Below are 12,793 nucleotides of genomic sequence, written 5' to 3'. Positions count from 1 at the left end.
TGGCCCAATTCAGAGTCGATCAGACACTCTCTCAACAGCATACCGTCCGTCATGTACTTGATCACCGTCTCGGGGCTAGTACAGTCCTCAAAACGGATGGTGTAACCCACCTAGACCAAATAATATCTATATTAGCCCTTTAGAGATTTAACTAAACAATTCCAAAATATATACATTTTTTGATTTTACCATCATCATCAAATGTGAAGACAATAAATGATGAAGCGCTCACCTCTTGGCCTAGACAGCAACCATACTCCTCGGAGACCCTCTTGGCCACTGACATGGCGGCTACACGACGGGGCTGCGTACAGCCAATCTTCCCCCTGGTGGTGTAGCCTGCCTCCGCCAGGTACTGAGTGATCTGCGTGGTCTTACCAGACCCCGTCTCTCCAATCACAATCAGGATCTGGTTATCATGGACAGCCTGTGACAGATCAACACAGAGAGCAAATGTTACAAACTGCACTTGAGTCGCCGCCATTCCCCCTTTTGCATTTTGTCTTTGTTTAGAAAAGATTAAAACTAACATGGGTAAAAAAAAAAAACAACAACAACAACAACAACCTACAGACGATGCAACCACCTGCACTGTGGAATCGGTACTGTATTTTTTTTTCTTTAACCATATTTCTGTAGAGGGTTGTTTGAGATCAAACTTAAGCAGCACCAGAATAAAAAGCATATCAAACTAAATTTAAGAAACCTGGTAATTTCCATTTTGCAGATCTTTCTATTTAACACATCCCAAAGCAAGAACATACTTACGCATCAACATCTGCTTGTTTAAGGATAATCACATTTTCAACAGAACCCAATCAAAATCATTTATAATCTCCGATGTGAATCATACAGCTACATTTTAAACTGTGACAAACCTGAATGAGCTGCTCCTTCAGCTTGTAGATAGGCAGGCTCTCCCTCTGCTCCAGGATGGACATTTGGGTCTTCTTTCCATAAGAGGCCTTGTTGCCTCCAAAAGCATGCTTCTTCCACTCTGGGATGTCATTAGGCATCATGCCAATGCCTCTCATGTTAGCTGCAATCTGCCTACCATCAACTGTGAAAGAGGAGTAGAAGTGTGCTCAATAATGAAGAAAAACTGCGTTTAACACAACTAAAATCTCATCGCATCAGTAGCTATGTCACTGCAAGATCTGCATGGTTATTGCAGGATAATGCCCACACTTGGAAAGTGCCTAGACCACGGAGGGGATACAAGAACACCATGGCAAGACTATTCCATCCGGACAGATATGGGGCTGCAGGAAACCAGATAACCATCTCCAGTACTGGCAAGCCTGAGGGGGTGCTGTCTGCCATCGTTAAGCAAGTCTCATGTCTGTGCTCGATTTTGATAAAGACATGCAAACGCACAGATTCCAAAACTGGATTATGCCAAGAGCAAAGATAAAACTCTGAAGACAGAGGTGAGGGTGATCAGTATGCAAATTTCAAGCTGGCAGATGTTTTTATTGCAGACACTGGGATTTGAGCAATTGTACTTCAGCATCAACGTCTGTGGTTTATAAATAACAATGCGCACATCTAATTGATTTCTTACCGTCTGGCAGCGGGTCGACCCAGTGTTTATTCAACCCCATGGGGATGGAGTCCATCTCTGCCTCTCGTGCAGCCTGCTTCAACTCTCGTCTCTCCTTAGCCAGAGCGCTCTGCATCATGGCCGCTTGAGACAGAGAGCCATCTGGATTCTATGGGCAGAGGGAAACACAAGACCATGCTGCTTAGATATATTATATATTATTATATTATATATATATTTACAGTCACTGAAAATGTGTGCTGAACAGCTACTCAGTCAATGAACACATTATCTACTAAATATTTCAGCCAGCCATCCATCCATGGATATCCATCCTGAAATAAATCTAACACAGAAACGGTGTCAAAAGTACATCTAAACTAAACTGTAGACTTCAATTTAGTTCTTGTGTAGTCTCCCCCCTGTGTATTTAGCAAAATATGTGAGAACACACAAACCCAGTACCTTGACAATCTTGACAGGGCTCATGTCCATGCTTTGTTTGGTGTGTCCCCTCAGGAACGGGGGCTCCTCTTCAACCAGCTCAATTTCCAAATCTTCATCTGAATTGCAGTGAACAAGATCAATCAGGAAGCAGTCCACAAGTCATATTTCATAAAGCAAGCCATAAGACTATGAGTCTACTGCCATACTAGCGTCTCTGTGAGGCTGTACATAGGCACAGTGGTGCTTTGAGCTAAATGGTAACACTGGCATGCTAACTTGCTGATCAGTAGGTATAATGTTCCCTAGTTAAGTTTAGTGTGTTAGCATGCTGACGGTAATGGCATTAGTTTTGCAGGTATGTGGTTATAAATTGTAGTGCTCGACTTCTTACCCTCTTCATCATCAACTTTAGGAAGGATCCCTGTCTCGTCATCAAAATCAGGGAACTCTTCTTTGGACAAGACGTTAGCAGCAATCATCTTTATATAAAAAAATAAATAAAAAAAGGCATGAGAATTGGCATGTGATTAGTCTATATAGACAACGTTTCATTTAACAGGATTGTTCCGGTGCCGCTATAGGTTCCGCCGGATGTCCTTTATTTTCGGCCGGATGTCCCTCACCTTCTGCTTTCTTTGTGTTGGCGTTCTAAACTCTGGTTGATTTGTGAGGACTATGGTTAACTGCTCCTCAGATCTCTGCAGGGTAAATCCAGACAGCTAGCTAGACTATCTGTCCAATCTGAGTTTTCTGTCGCACGACTAAACGTCCACATGTTCCACCAAAACAAGTTCCTTCCCGAGGCTATTTTGCAGAGGCACCGTTGCTCCGTCTAGCGCTTAGCGCCACCCAAGACGATTGTGATTGTGTTAAAGAAATGGCAATAAGCGGACAGAGCACATTTTTCTCCCATCCCGGAATGTTGTGGACTAGCCAGACCCTCCTTGGCAGTGCTGTGGAGATAGGTCTGGCAATGCGAGACTAGCATGTGATAAAATAAACCCACAAAGGGATTCAGTGTTTTCCTCAAAGCCTCTTCTGCCACCTTAAATGTGTGCAGAAATCCATACTCTATAGACCCACCTGTTTGATCTCCCACTTCTCTGGGTCCGAAATTTTGGTGAGCCTCTTGCGCTCCAAGGTGTCGTCCTGCTCCAGCTCAGGGGGGTGTCCCAGGTTCAGGTTGCTGGGCCGGTCGGGGTTTCTCATGGAGATCTCATCCCCTCCGTCTGGGCCTACGTTCCTCCTCCTGTTGGGGTTCAGGTCTTCTCCTGTCTCCTGGTCCACATCCTGGCAAAGAAAAGAGGAAAAAAAATTAGACCATTTACGTGCTGACAATTCAGGGGGAAACAATCAGTCTACCCTGAGAGAAGATCCCATGATGATTGAACTTAGTATTTCCAAATACACTCTCCAAATATCTCTTAATGGGAAATTCAGAGAAGCTTAATCACTAATTAAGTCAATTTTGTTTGACTAACTGGCTCAAACTATTACCTGCTCTAATATAAATGGCATATCAGAATAAACTGAACACACAGACACAAATCTTTTAAATCATTTAATTAATAAAGTACCATGGGTGCTATCGAAATCTCAATTTTCCAACCTGGGTCACACAAGGAAATCTGTAAACCCCATTTATTCTACTTCAGACTAACTTGACTAAATCTGTTCAATACGTTGTTGTCCATTCTTCATACCTTCATACTGAGGCTGGTCTTGGAGCCGGTGAATGAGAGAACCTTGATCTTGACTCTTTGGCCTTTGCTGACAACATCAGCCACGTTGGCCACACGACCCTCCCTACGCAGCTCGGAAATGTGGACCAAACCCTCCCATCGTTTCCTACATACAGAAAAACAACAAAATGGTTAACTTTACTCGCGGAATAACACACTGAAAAATACAGCTGCTTCCTGGTCACTTATGCTCCATGTATACGTCATATGTCGTAGGACTGCATATGCAACCGGAGCACAGACCTGAAGAGTTTCATTCGATTTACAGAATTGATAATTGGGACAAAAAAAAAATAATGTTTCAACCAGTAGGCTAAGCTAAAGTTGTATTAATGGCATTTTGGTAATTTAATACTAACCTTAATCCCTCCAACTGAACAAAGCATCCAAACTGCATAATGCTGGTGACTTTGCCATTGTATATGTCTCCAACAGAAGGTTCCTCTGGTGGTGGTCGGTCCACATGTTTGTCCTTCCAGCGGTCAGAGTCTTTGTCTTGGTCTTTTTTGGGGCTAGGTGAGCGCTCAGACCAGCGGGAAGATTTGTCTCTTCTTTTGCCGCGATCTTTGTCTCTGTCTCCATCTCGGTGCCGATCACGGTCTCTGGAGCGAGACCTGGACCTTGAGCGATGCCGCCTCTTCCTGTCCTTATCCCGATCTCTGTCCCGATCTCTATCACGATCTCTGTGCCTGTCTCTTTCTCTGCTTCGACTTCTGCTGTGGCGTCTGCTCTTTTCTGACCTGTAAAAATTAGAAAAGTACAATAAAGTTCACATGTAATCGTTTAAAAAAAAAAAAAGAAAGTTTAATTCACACAATAAACTTAATAGAAGTGCTTATTTTTGCTGGTTGTGGTATTTTTGTTTCCTATATTTAACAAAGCAAACATTACTTACATCCATTTCAAGAAGGCAAATCAAAATGTGACCGGTGTCCATAGTCATCTTACCTGCTCTTGCTGCTTTTGGACTCTGTCCCACTGACACTGGGCATAAACATCTCCAGCTCTTTCATGGCATCAGCTGCTACCTTCACATCATCTTCATCTAATAGCTTCTGAGAAAGTCAATTGAACAAAAACAGTTAGCAGTACAGTACCATTCAACTTTCACTGGTCAACATCTTTGTTTAGTTTTCCGATCAAATTAATTTCTGTATAACGGCATTATGCTACAGACATGTTGGTCTTCACAGGTACACAACACCTTTTTCTAACTTTAAGAATACACATCAAAATGAAAAACATGTCAGCAAAGGCTGTACACATTAGGTGCATCAAATAAGAGACATGAGGTCTCTTATTTGATGGCTCATCTGCTGAGCCAGAAGTGGTTCTGCTCCTTCTTCGTGAAGGCCGTCTCAAAGCTCTCATTTCTGCCCCGAGGAGCGAGCATCGGGGAGGGATCACCAAGAAGCTATAAGCGAGGATACACGAGAGCAACATTCCCGGAAGCCGTGCAGCTGAAACGGTTGCCAACGCCACCCATTTCCTCATTACCTCTCTCCTCCCATGATTTCCTTGCGTCTCTCCCGTGCTTCCTCGGTGGGACAGACTAAGACGCGAGGGAGGCAAGTGGAGGAGCCGGGGATGCAATTTAAGAGAACTGAGATGTAACTCCTGGCTCTTTTTATGTTTAATTTTGTGTTATTAAGAAAATCCAACAAAAACAATCAGTCAACATGTCAGGATCTTGTTTTGCATTAATGGTTACAAGTCAAACAAATACCCCCTACAAATGTGTTAAAGCAACGTACCTTTGGCACTGGATCATTTGGTCTACACAGTGCAGGAAACAGCTCCTTCAACCTATCCTTTTCTGTCTTCGGCTTGACCAAAGCCTCACAGGCTGATAAAGGACAGTTATAAATTAATTGCGGTTTTGATTATTCCCAAAGGAGAAATGTATGAAATAACACTATGTGACATTGTACAAGGAAACTAGAGAGATGTAGCAGTTGCACAGTACAATAATAGACAACATACAAGTACAAAATACACAGTATGTTGTGGGAAAGTCCCCCAAGTATATGCTTTTTTAGCTCTGAGTAGAGTTCAACCAAAGCAGCACCCAATCCCATTTTTAGTAGTTAGTTAGTTTAGTTAGTTACAAACTAAACTAAAATAATAACGTTACTTTGGCAGCTCAACGGTTAGCTACATTTACTTACCTTTACTCGTAGATGACTTGGATGGAGGTCGCATAGTCTGAATGAGCCTGAGCAAATTACCAATGAGAGAATCCTACGATAAACAACAAACAGAAGACAAAGCCGTTAGTTACCAAGTAACGTAACGTTACAGTTAGCTAGCTAACGACTATTTGCTTAATATAGCATTTCGCATTGAACTTACTGTGAATTCCGCTCCATTTTGAAGCAAAAGAGCTTTGAATCCGTCAAAGGTCGGCTGTTTTTCAGCAAGGTCGATGACAAATTCAGCTGCAACAATGAACAAATGAACGTTACAAATGAACAATAACTAAATAGCTAACTCCTATTAGCTTAACTAGCTAGCTAACGTTGAAATAATACAATGTTGAGCTCTTACTACAAGCCTAGCTACACATTTCACGTTAATTGACGTTACGTTGTGCATGGCAACAGTACGGAAAAAAATAAACATGCCAGTTTACAGATAACAAACACTGTGGCTACCTAGCTAACAACAGCCAGCTACTTAGCATAAGCTCGCTAGTTAGTTAGCTAGCTAGCTAGTTGGTATATTTCGATTTGATCGGCAGTTCTCGGCCACAAAATACGCACCTAAATCTTTGTCACTTATTCCCAGATGGTTGTCAAGCTCCGTGCAGACCTTGGACACCAAAGACAAATATTCAAGCTGCGATAGCTCGTCAACTCCACCGTCTGCCATTCTCCACGAGTCTTGTTTTGCTCAGAGAAGGTAGACAACTTGATGTGTGGTCAACTTCCTCCCCACTTTCGTATTTTACGTCAAGTACGTAGCATGGATGTATTACGTAAGGGTGGCCAGTCTTGCCTCTACTTGCCGCACGATGGCGCCAAATCCCTAACAATGAATGTAAAGTGGTCTCAAAGATCAATTTGTCATTTGGGGTTTGACAGTAGTAGACTATAATCATCTGTATTTTATCAAAGTGATCCATCAAACCAAATGCATCTCTGAGGTACAGCCTACCAGTTTAACACAAAGTGAAATGAATATATAACCTGTATATTTTTTTCCTTATTATGCTCCTGGTCCTTTTTTTATGAACTGTAGGATATGGCTCTTGTAAATGTTAAATGCACACTTTTAAGAGGACAGGTGTAATGTTTTTTAGTCTTGTGCTGATTTTCATGGATGTTTGTGTTACTTCTCGTTTAGCAAATCAATCTTAATGCTACAATCAATTCAATCGTATTTTAGACAATTCTGTGCTTCTAACTTTGTAGTCTCGCTTTGCATAAGCACGCTGGATTAGAGTCTGGCTACTCCACATAGCAAACCAGAACGTGGAAGTGGAATGTCAAGGACTACTAACTTTGTGGCAACTTTTTGGGAAGGCCCTTTCCCATTTTAACATGACGATGCCCCTATGCACAAGACAAGGTCCATAAAAAAGACTGGCCTGCACAGAATCCTGATCTCAACCCAATCCAACAGCTTTAGGATTAATTGTAGGCCTACCCCAATTGTTCCCGACCTCACTAATCTCTGCAACCAGGCCCCAAATTCTTCCCAAAAGTGTGAAAGAATGTTTACGGCTATGGAATGAAATGTTCAGCGTCGCATCTGGATGTACTTTTCAGTAGTCCACGTTTACTTTTGGCCATGTAGAGTAGGCTATCCAAAATTCTTACCTATTAGGACATATGAACTTTACTGTACACAGTTAATAGCAATGAACCATACCATGCAATCTTGGACACTTAGCTGAGGCTTCCACTATGACTTTATCTTTTTAGCTTGGCCAGTACACAAAGTGTCACTGCAAAGTGTCATGATTCATGGTTTTGTACTCACTAACAGGTTTTTGACTCATGGAGACTTGGAAGTGTTTTACTGTGGGAGAAATGTGGACCAGTAAATCAGTACTGCATTTTGTAAGACTTTGTATGTGCTGTCAGGGTCATCATAATGTATTGCATTCGGTGTATGGTGTTTATGCTGGGAGTAGCTACATGCTGGTATGCAGGTCATGGGAGACATCCTTAGCTCGGCCTGGGATCACACTCCATATAGCTCCCAGCACATCCTATACTCCTTGATGTAATCTTACAGACCCTCCCACACACACTACCTCTGTTTAAATATTTCCATCTGTCTGGGTCTAGTTGGCACTCTCTTCTCAGACCGTCAACCCCCTAATCTCCTTTTCAAATTTAATCCACATTACAGTCATAAATATGCCACTTATTTGCTGCAACAGACTACTGCTTAATTCATCATCTAGAAACCTTTCATAACTTCTCGCATGACTTCATGCTCACACAATCTCCGACATTTATCATTTTAAGAGATGCCATCTGCATGTGTCTTGCTACAGTATGTTAAACTTAAGCACTGAATTTCTGTAATCTTTGGTAATTATTTTTGCTTCACTTGTCATTTCTCACATTCCCACGCCTACTTTAAAAGCATCATTTTACATGTTTATGTCTTCCTATGTTGACTCAGACAGTAATTCATCTCAGGAGGTCGCTTTCGTCATAAGTCCCCCATGATCTTTTCCAAGTCAATGCAGTTTTCTTTTTCCAAGTATTTTCTCCCCCTTGTACTGTCAAAAACTAAATCTGGAATTTATTTAGCTGTTTGGGTTCAGTTAACTAGTAAAGAAAAATCATTTTTTACTATAATTCATGAACTCCAGTGTTAATAAACACAAATTTGTTTGTAGCCATGTTAGCGACTTGTTAATCACAAGGTAGCCATGCCCTAAAGCACCCCTCTCGCTTTATCGTGTATTTTTCTCTAAATGGGACCATCATTTACAACATGAACACCATGCTATTTTGAAGACGACTTGTAACTAGCTAAACTAACTGTTTTCTGAAGTAATAAATAGGTGAGAAATAGGGTCATTTTCTCATAGAATTTTATACAATAGGGACTTTAATGTGCAACCAGTGGAATTGCCCCCTGCTGGCCATTAGAAAGAATGCAGGTTTAAGTCTGGATAGTCCCAACCACACAACATTCCGGGATTGGAGAAAAACGTGATCTGGTTTATTGGCATTTCTTTAAACCAATCATTATCGTCTTGGGCGGCGCTAAGCGCCGGACGGAGCAATGGTGCCTCTGCAAAATAGCCTCGGGAAGGAACTTGTTTTGGTGGAACCAACAGTCTATGGGCCCTATCTTGCACTCAGCGCAATTGCCTTTGTACACCGACGCATGTATCATTCCTATTTTGCATCCGACGCACAGCGGACTTTTCCCTCCACAGACGCACGCCGGTAAATTAGGGGATTTATTTGCGCTCCAGGGGGCGGTTCAGCGAAAAGAGGAGGCGTGTTCAGGCGCAAACGTTATGTGGTCCTATTTTGCAGTTTCAGAAAACAATTCCGCCACTGACCAGGAAAAACCTGGTCTAAAGTCAGTGGCGCTAGTCTAAAGTCAGTAGCGCGTTATTCAGATGCTATTTTAGGGACGAATGCTTGGCCATAATGTAGTGTGTGCACAACGCGCATACACTTCTCTCATCTACAGCAGTTCCCATTTTTGAAAACCATACATAATTACAAAGAAAAATATTACTGAAAATGCGCTTCATGTGTTTGGATAGGTCAGGAGGCACTTTACAGTACAGTCCTCAAAAAGTTGCAGCATTCTTTGTGGCTTGTTGTGTTTTACACATTTCCATGAATCATGGATGTGTTGATGACATAAATTTGGAAATATTAGAGGACTTAAGGAGACGTGATGTTGAACTACGGTGGGATTGGACAGTCCGGCGGAATCTGGTCCGGGAGTAATGCGCGATGTGCTCCTGATGGAGCGGGTGGACGGAGATGGAGTGGGGGGAGGAGGAAGGGGCACAACAGGAGCAGGTGGTGCGTTTGGAGGCCCACGTTCCATGGCTGCAGAATCCTCTCCAGACTTGAGGAGATGCGCCCGAGAGGCCGCAGCAACATCGCCACCCGGCCAAGACGGGCATTTATTACTTTGCCGCATCCCGGACAGCTCCCGCTGGCGTGCGCCAGGCAAATCCGCCATCATAATAGCAGTCAGCCATGGAACAAGCGCGCCTGCTCTTAAAGGGAATGAGAGATGACGCTCTGATTGGTTATTTTCACGTTACGCCCAAACCACACCTACCTACTTCAGACCAACCCATTTTAGATTTGCGTCGGCCGCAAGAGTCATTTATCCCGCCGGTATCATAGCAAAAGCGCCCGAGATCCGCCCACAAAGCTACTTGCGTTTGGCGTTTCATACTTGCGTTTCAGATCGTTAAAATAGGGCCCTATGGGTGGAACATGTGCTCGTTCATAAGTAGTTTTAGTCGTGCAACAGAAAACTCAGATTGGACAGATAGTCTAGCTAGCTGTCTGGATTTACCCTGCAGAGATCTGAGGAGCAGTTAACCGTAGTCCTCACAAATCCACCGGAGGTTAGAATGCCAACACAAAGGAAGCGTAAGGTAACGGACATCCAGCCGAAAATGAGGGACATCCGACGGAATTTCCACTGGGCACCGGAGCAATCCCGGAAATGAAACATCGTCGATGTTTGGGTGAAGTCAGGGCTCTGTGCAGGTCAGTCAAGTTTTTCCACACCAAACTAGAAACAATACATTCGTCTAGTGTTGCAGTGGTGAGATTAACGAGTGAAATCGAACACTCAACTATGATTCAAAACCTCTGGTACCTACGGTAGGACTCCTGTTAACCCCTTGCTACGACTATAAATCCAGTTTTAGAAGTGCTAGGAGAGTATTTTTGAACATTGGGGAGAGCCAGGCTAACTGCTTTTAGTCTTTATGCAAAGCTAAGCCAATCCCTGGCACTAGCTACATATGTACATATGCACAAGCATATAAGTATTTTTTTTTCTCTTATTGCTTCAAATGAAATTAAGGGGCCCGGTTCAAACCACAAACAGCCCATGGCCATGGGTGCTATCGAAATCTCAATTTTCCAACCTGGGTCACACAAGAAATCTGTAAACCCCATTTATTCTACTTCAGACTAACTTGACTAAATCTGTTCAATACGTTGTTGTCCGTTCTTCATACCTTCATACTGAGGCTGGTCTTAGAGCCGGTGAATGAGAGAACCTTGATCTTGACTCTTTGGCCTTTGCTGACAACATCAGCCACGTTGGCCACACGGCCCTCCCTACGCAGCTCGGAAATGTGGACCAAACCCTCCCATCGTTTCCTACATACAGAAAAACAACAAAATGGTTAACTTTACTCGCGGAATAACACACTGAAAAATACAGCTGCTTCCTGGTCACTTATGCTCCATGTATACGTCATATGTCGTAGGACTGCATATGCAACCGGAGCACAGACCTGAAGAGTTTCATTCGATTTACAGAATTGATAATTGGGAGAAAAAAAATAAAAGAATGTTTCATTTGTAACCAGTAGGCATATAAGTAATTTTTTTTCTCTTATTTCTTCAATTGAAATTAAGGGGCCCGGTTCAAACCACAAACAGCCCCAGACCAAAAGTGAACAGGAGTGTCCATATACTTTTGGCCATATAGTGTTATGGAAGTAGACAAAATGCCCAGTTAAAATAACATTAGGAAATCAGCGCCAAAAAGAAACATGATGTTGAAACAGGTGGCACCATGCTGCTTCATTAGATTAGGGCTTTTAAGATTCATACAGAATTTATTTTCTCTCTCTCTCTCTCTCTCATGTTGCTATGGATCTAGCCAATGTTTATGAAAAACATTCCTCAAACACCGCCCTCTTCTTTCCTTTTGCCTCCCCTGTGTGGTGTAGGCTCCCAGGAACATGTATACATTTACCCCTACGGGGCTGTTTAAGGGCAGTCGTCTCACTCACTGTGCCGTCCTCACCTGACCTGATTTGAAAGAAAGGAGGGAAACGTATGGGCAACAGGAAGGGGAGGGGAGTGGACTCACACTTACATAAGAGGTCTCTAATGCATACAGAGCACATGCTACATGTGCATGGCTGTCCTTGATGCTCTATGGTGAGCGCTGATGAAAACAAAAGACGGAGACACTGGGAGGATTATTCAGACTGATAAAATAGAAATGAGACTAGGAAAAAGAAAACTACTGTTGGAGCAGATCCATGTAAGATTCTTTAGGAGAGAGTGTGTACATGAGAGTGAAAGAGACAGAGGGGGGAGACAGGGGGAGAGGTATTAGTAGGCCATCCTGTCTCCCTTGGGCCGCCAGTACTTGGATTTGCATTCTTCTGTTCCACTGTCCTGGTAAACACACATGTTCACGTCTACGTGAAGTTCTTTTTAGTTTGCAAAGAATAGAGTACATACAGAGATGAAAATAATGCTGCTGGCTGACATGCATGGACCATGTACTTTGTGAAGCTGTGGTTGTGAGCATGTGAGGAAAAAAAAACAGGGTTTGAAAAAAAAAAGGGTGTCTGCAAACAGTCCTTGAGATTCAAACATATACTGAAATTGACAGCACAGCTGGCTGCAATGTTCTCCTGCTGCTGAGTGGAAAATTCCTGCCATGACGGAGCATGAAGTGTGTGCATGTGAGAGGGGGTGTGCGCATGAAACACACATGAGAGAGAGAGGGAGGAAAGGAGGAGGGCGATCGGAGGAGGCTGGGCTATCGTCCAAACAGCAAGCGTGGGATTGGTTGGCGGAAAAGCTGCCTTTGTGAGATCACAGCCCCCACAACAGCTTCCACCCACATGGCGGACTTTGTGTGAGAAGATCCACCCTGCTGCCCACACCAAGTTAATAAAAACAAACCTGTGTTCTCAAGGAAGTGCAACCTTCAAGTCATTCACATCACAGTGCTGCACACTAGTAAACCCAATAACACCCTTCTCTGTATGAGTCAGAGTGGACTTTTCCATTCCATTATATACTGTTCAGTAGTGCAGCATGAATCACAGTTGTCCTTCATACACATGCAG

The 12,793-nt window shown here is 43.1% G+C and overlaps 1 protein-coding gene across 1 annotated transcript in view; it reads right to left on the bottom strand.

Annotated features, from left to right (window-relative positions):
• Positions 1 to 6,670, bottom strand: part of LOC120550847 (ATP-dependent RNA helicase DHX8) — a 12,442-nt gene extending 5,772 nt beyond the window's left edge. The window contains exons 1-14 of the mRNA XM_039787744.1: positions 6,495 to 6,670; positions 6,085 to 6,170; positions 5,901 to 5,973; positions 5,487 to 5,578; positions 4,681 to 4,787; positions 4,092 to 4,472; positions 3,694 to 3,838; positions 3,074 to 3,280; positions 2,382 to 2,469; positions 2,009 to 2,106; positions 1,565 to 1,712; positions 879 to 1,060; positions 233 to 427; positions 1 to 110 (exon numbers count right to left, since the gene is read on the bottom strand). The exon at positions 1 to 110 is cut by the window's left edge and continues 76 nt beyond it. Coding sequence (XP_039643678.1) covers positions 1 to 110; positions 233 to 427; positions 879 to 1,060; positions 1,565 to 1,712; positions 2,009 to 2,106; positions 2,382 to 2,469; positions 3,074 to 3,280; positions 3,694 to 3,838; positions 4,092 to 4,472; positions 4,681 to 4,787; positions 5,487 to 5,578; positions 5,901 to 5,973; positions 6,085 to 6,170; positions 6,495 to 6,603 — 2,021 coding nt within the window. The 5' untranslated portion in view covers positions 6,604 to 6,670. The remainder of the gene's footprint in view (positions 111 to 232; positions 428 to 878; positions 1,061 to 1,564; positions 1,713 to 2,008; positions 2,107 to 2,381; positions 2,470 to 3,073; positions 3,281 to 3,693; positions 3,839 to 4,091; positions 4,473 to 4,680; positions 4,788 to 5,486; positions 5,579 to 5,900; positions 5,974 to 6,084; positions 6,171 to 6,494) is intronic.
• Positions 6,671 to 12,793: the final 6,123 nt, after the last annotated feature.

Source organism: Perca fluviatilis, chromosome 21 (assembly GCF_010015445.1).
Source record: "Perca fluviatilis chromosome 21, GENO_Pfluv_1.0, whole genome shotgun sequence".
NCBI classification, from domain to species: Eukaryota; Metazoa; Chordata; class Actinopteri; order Perciformes; family Percidae; genus Perca; species Perca fluviatilis.
Note: the sequence above shows the minus strand (reverse complement) of the source record. Positions and strands in the feature narration are given on the sequence as shown.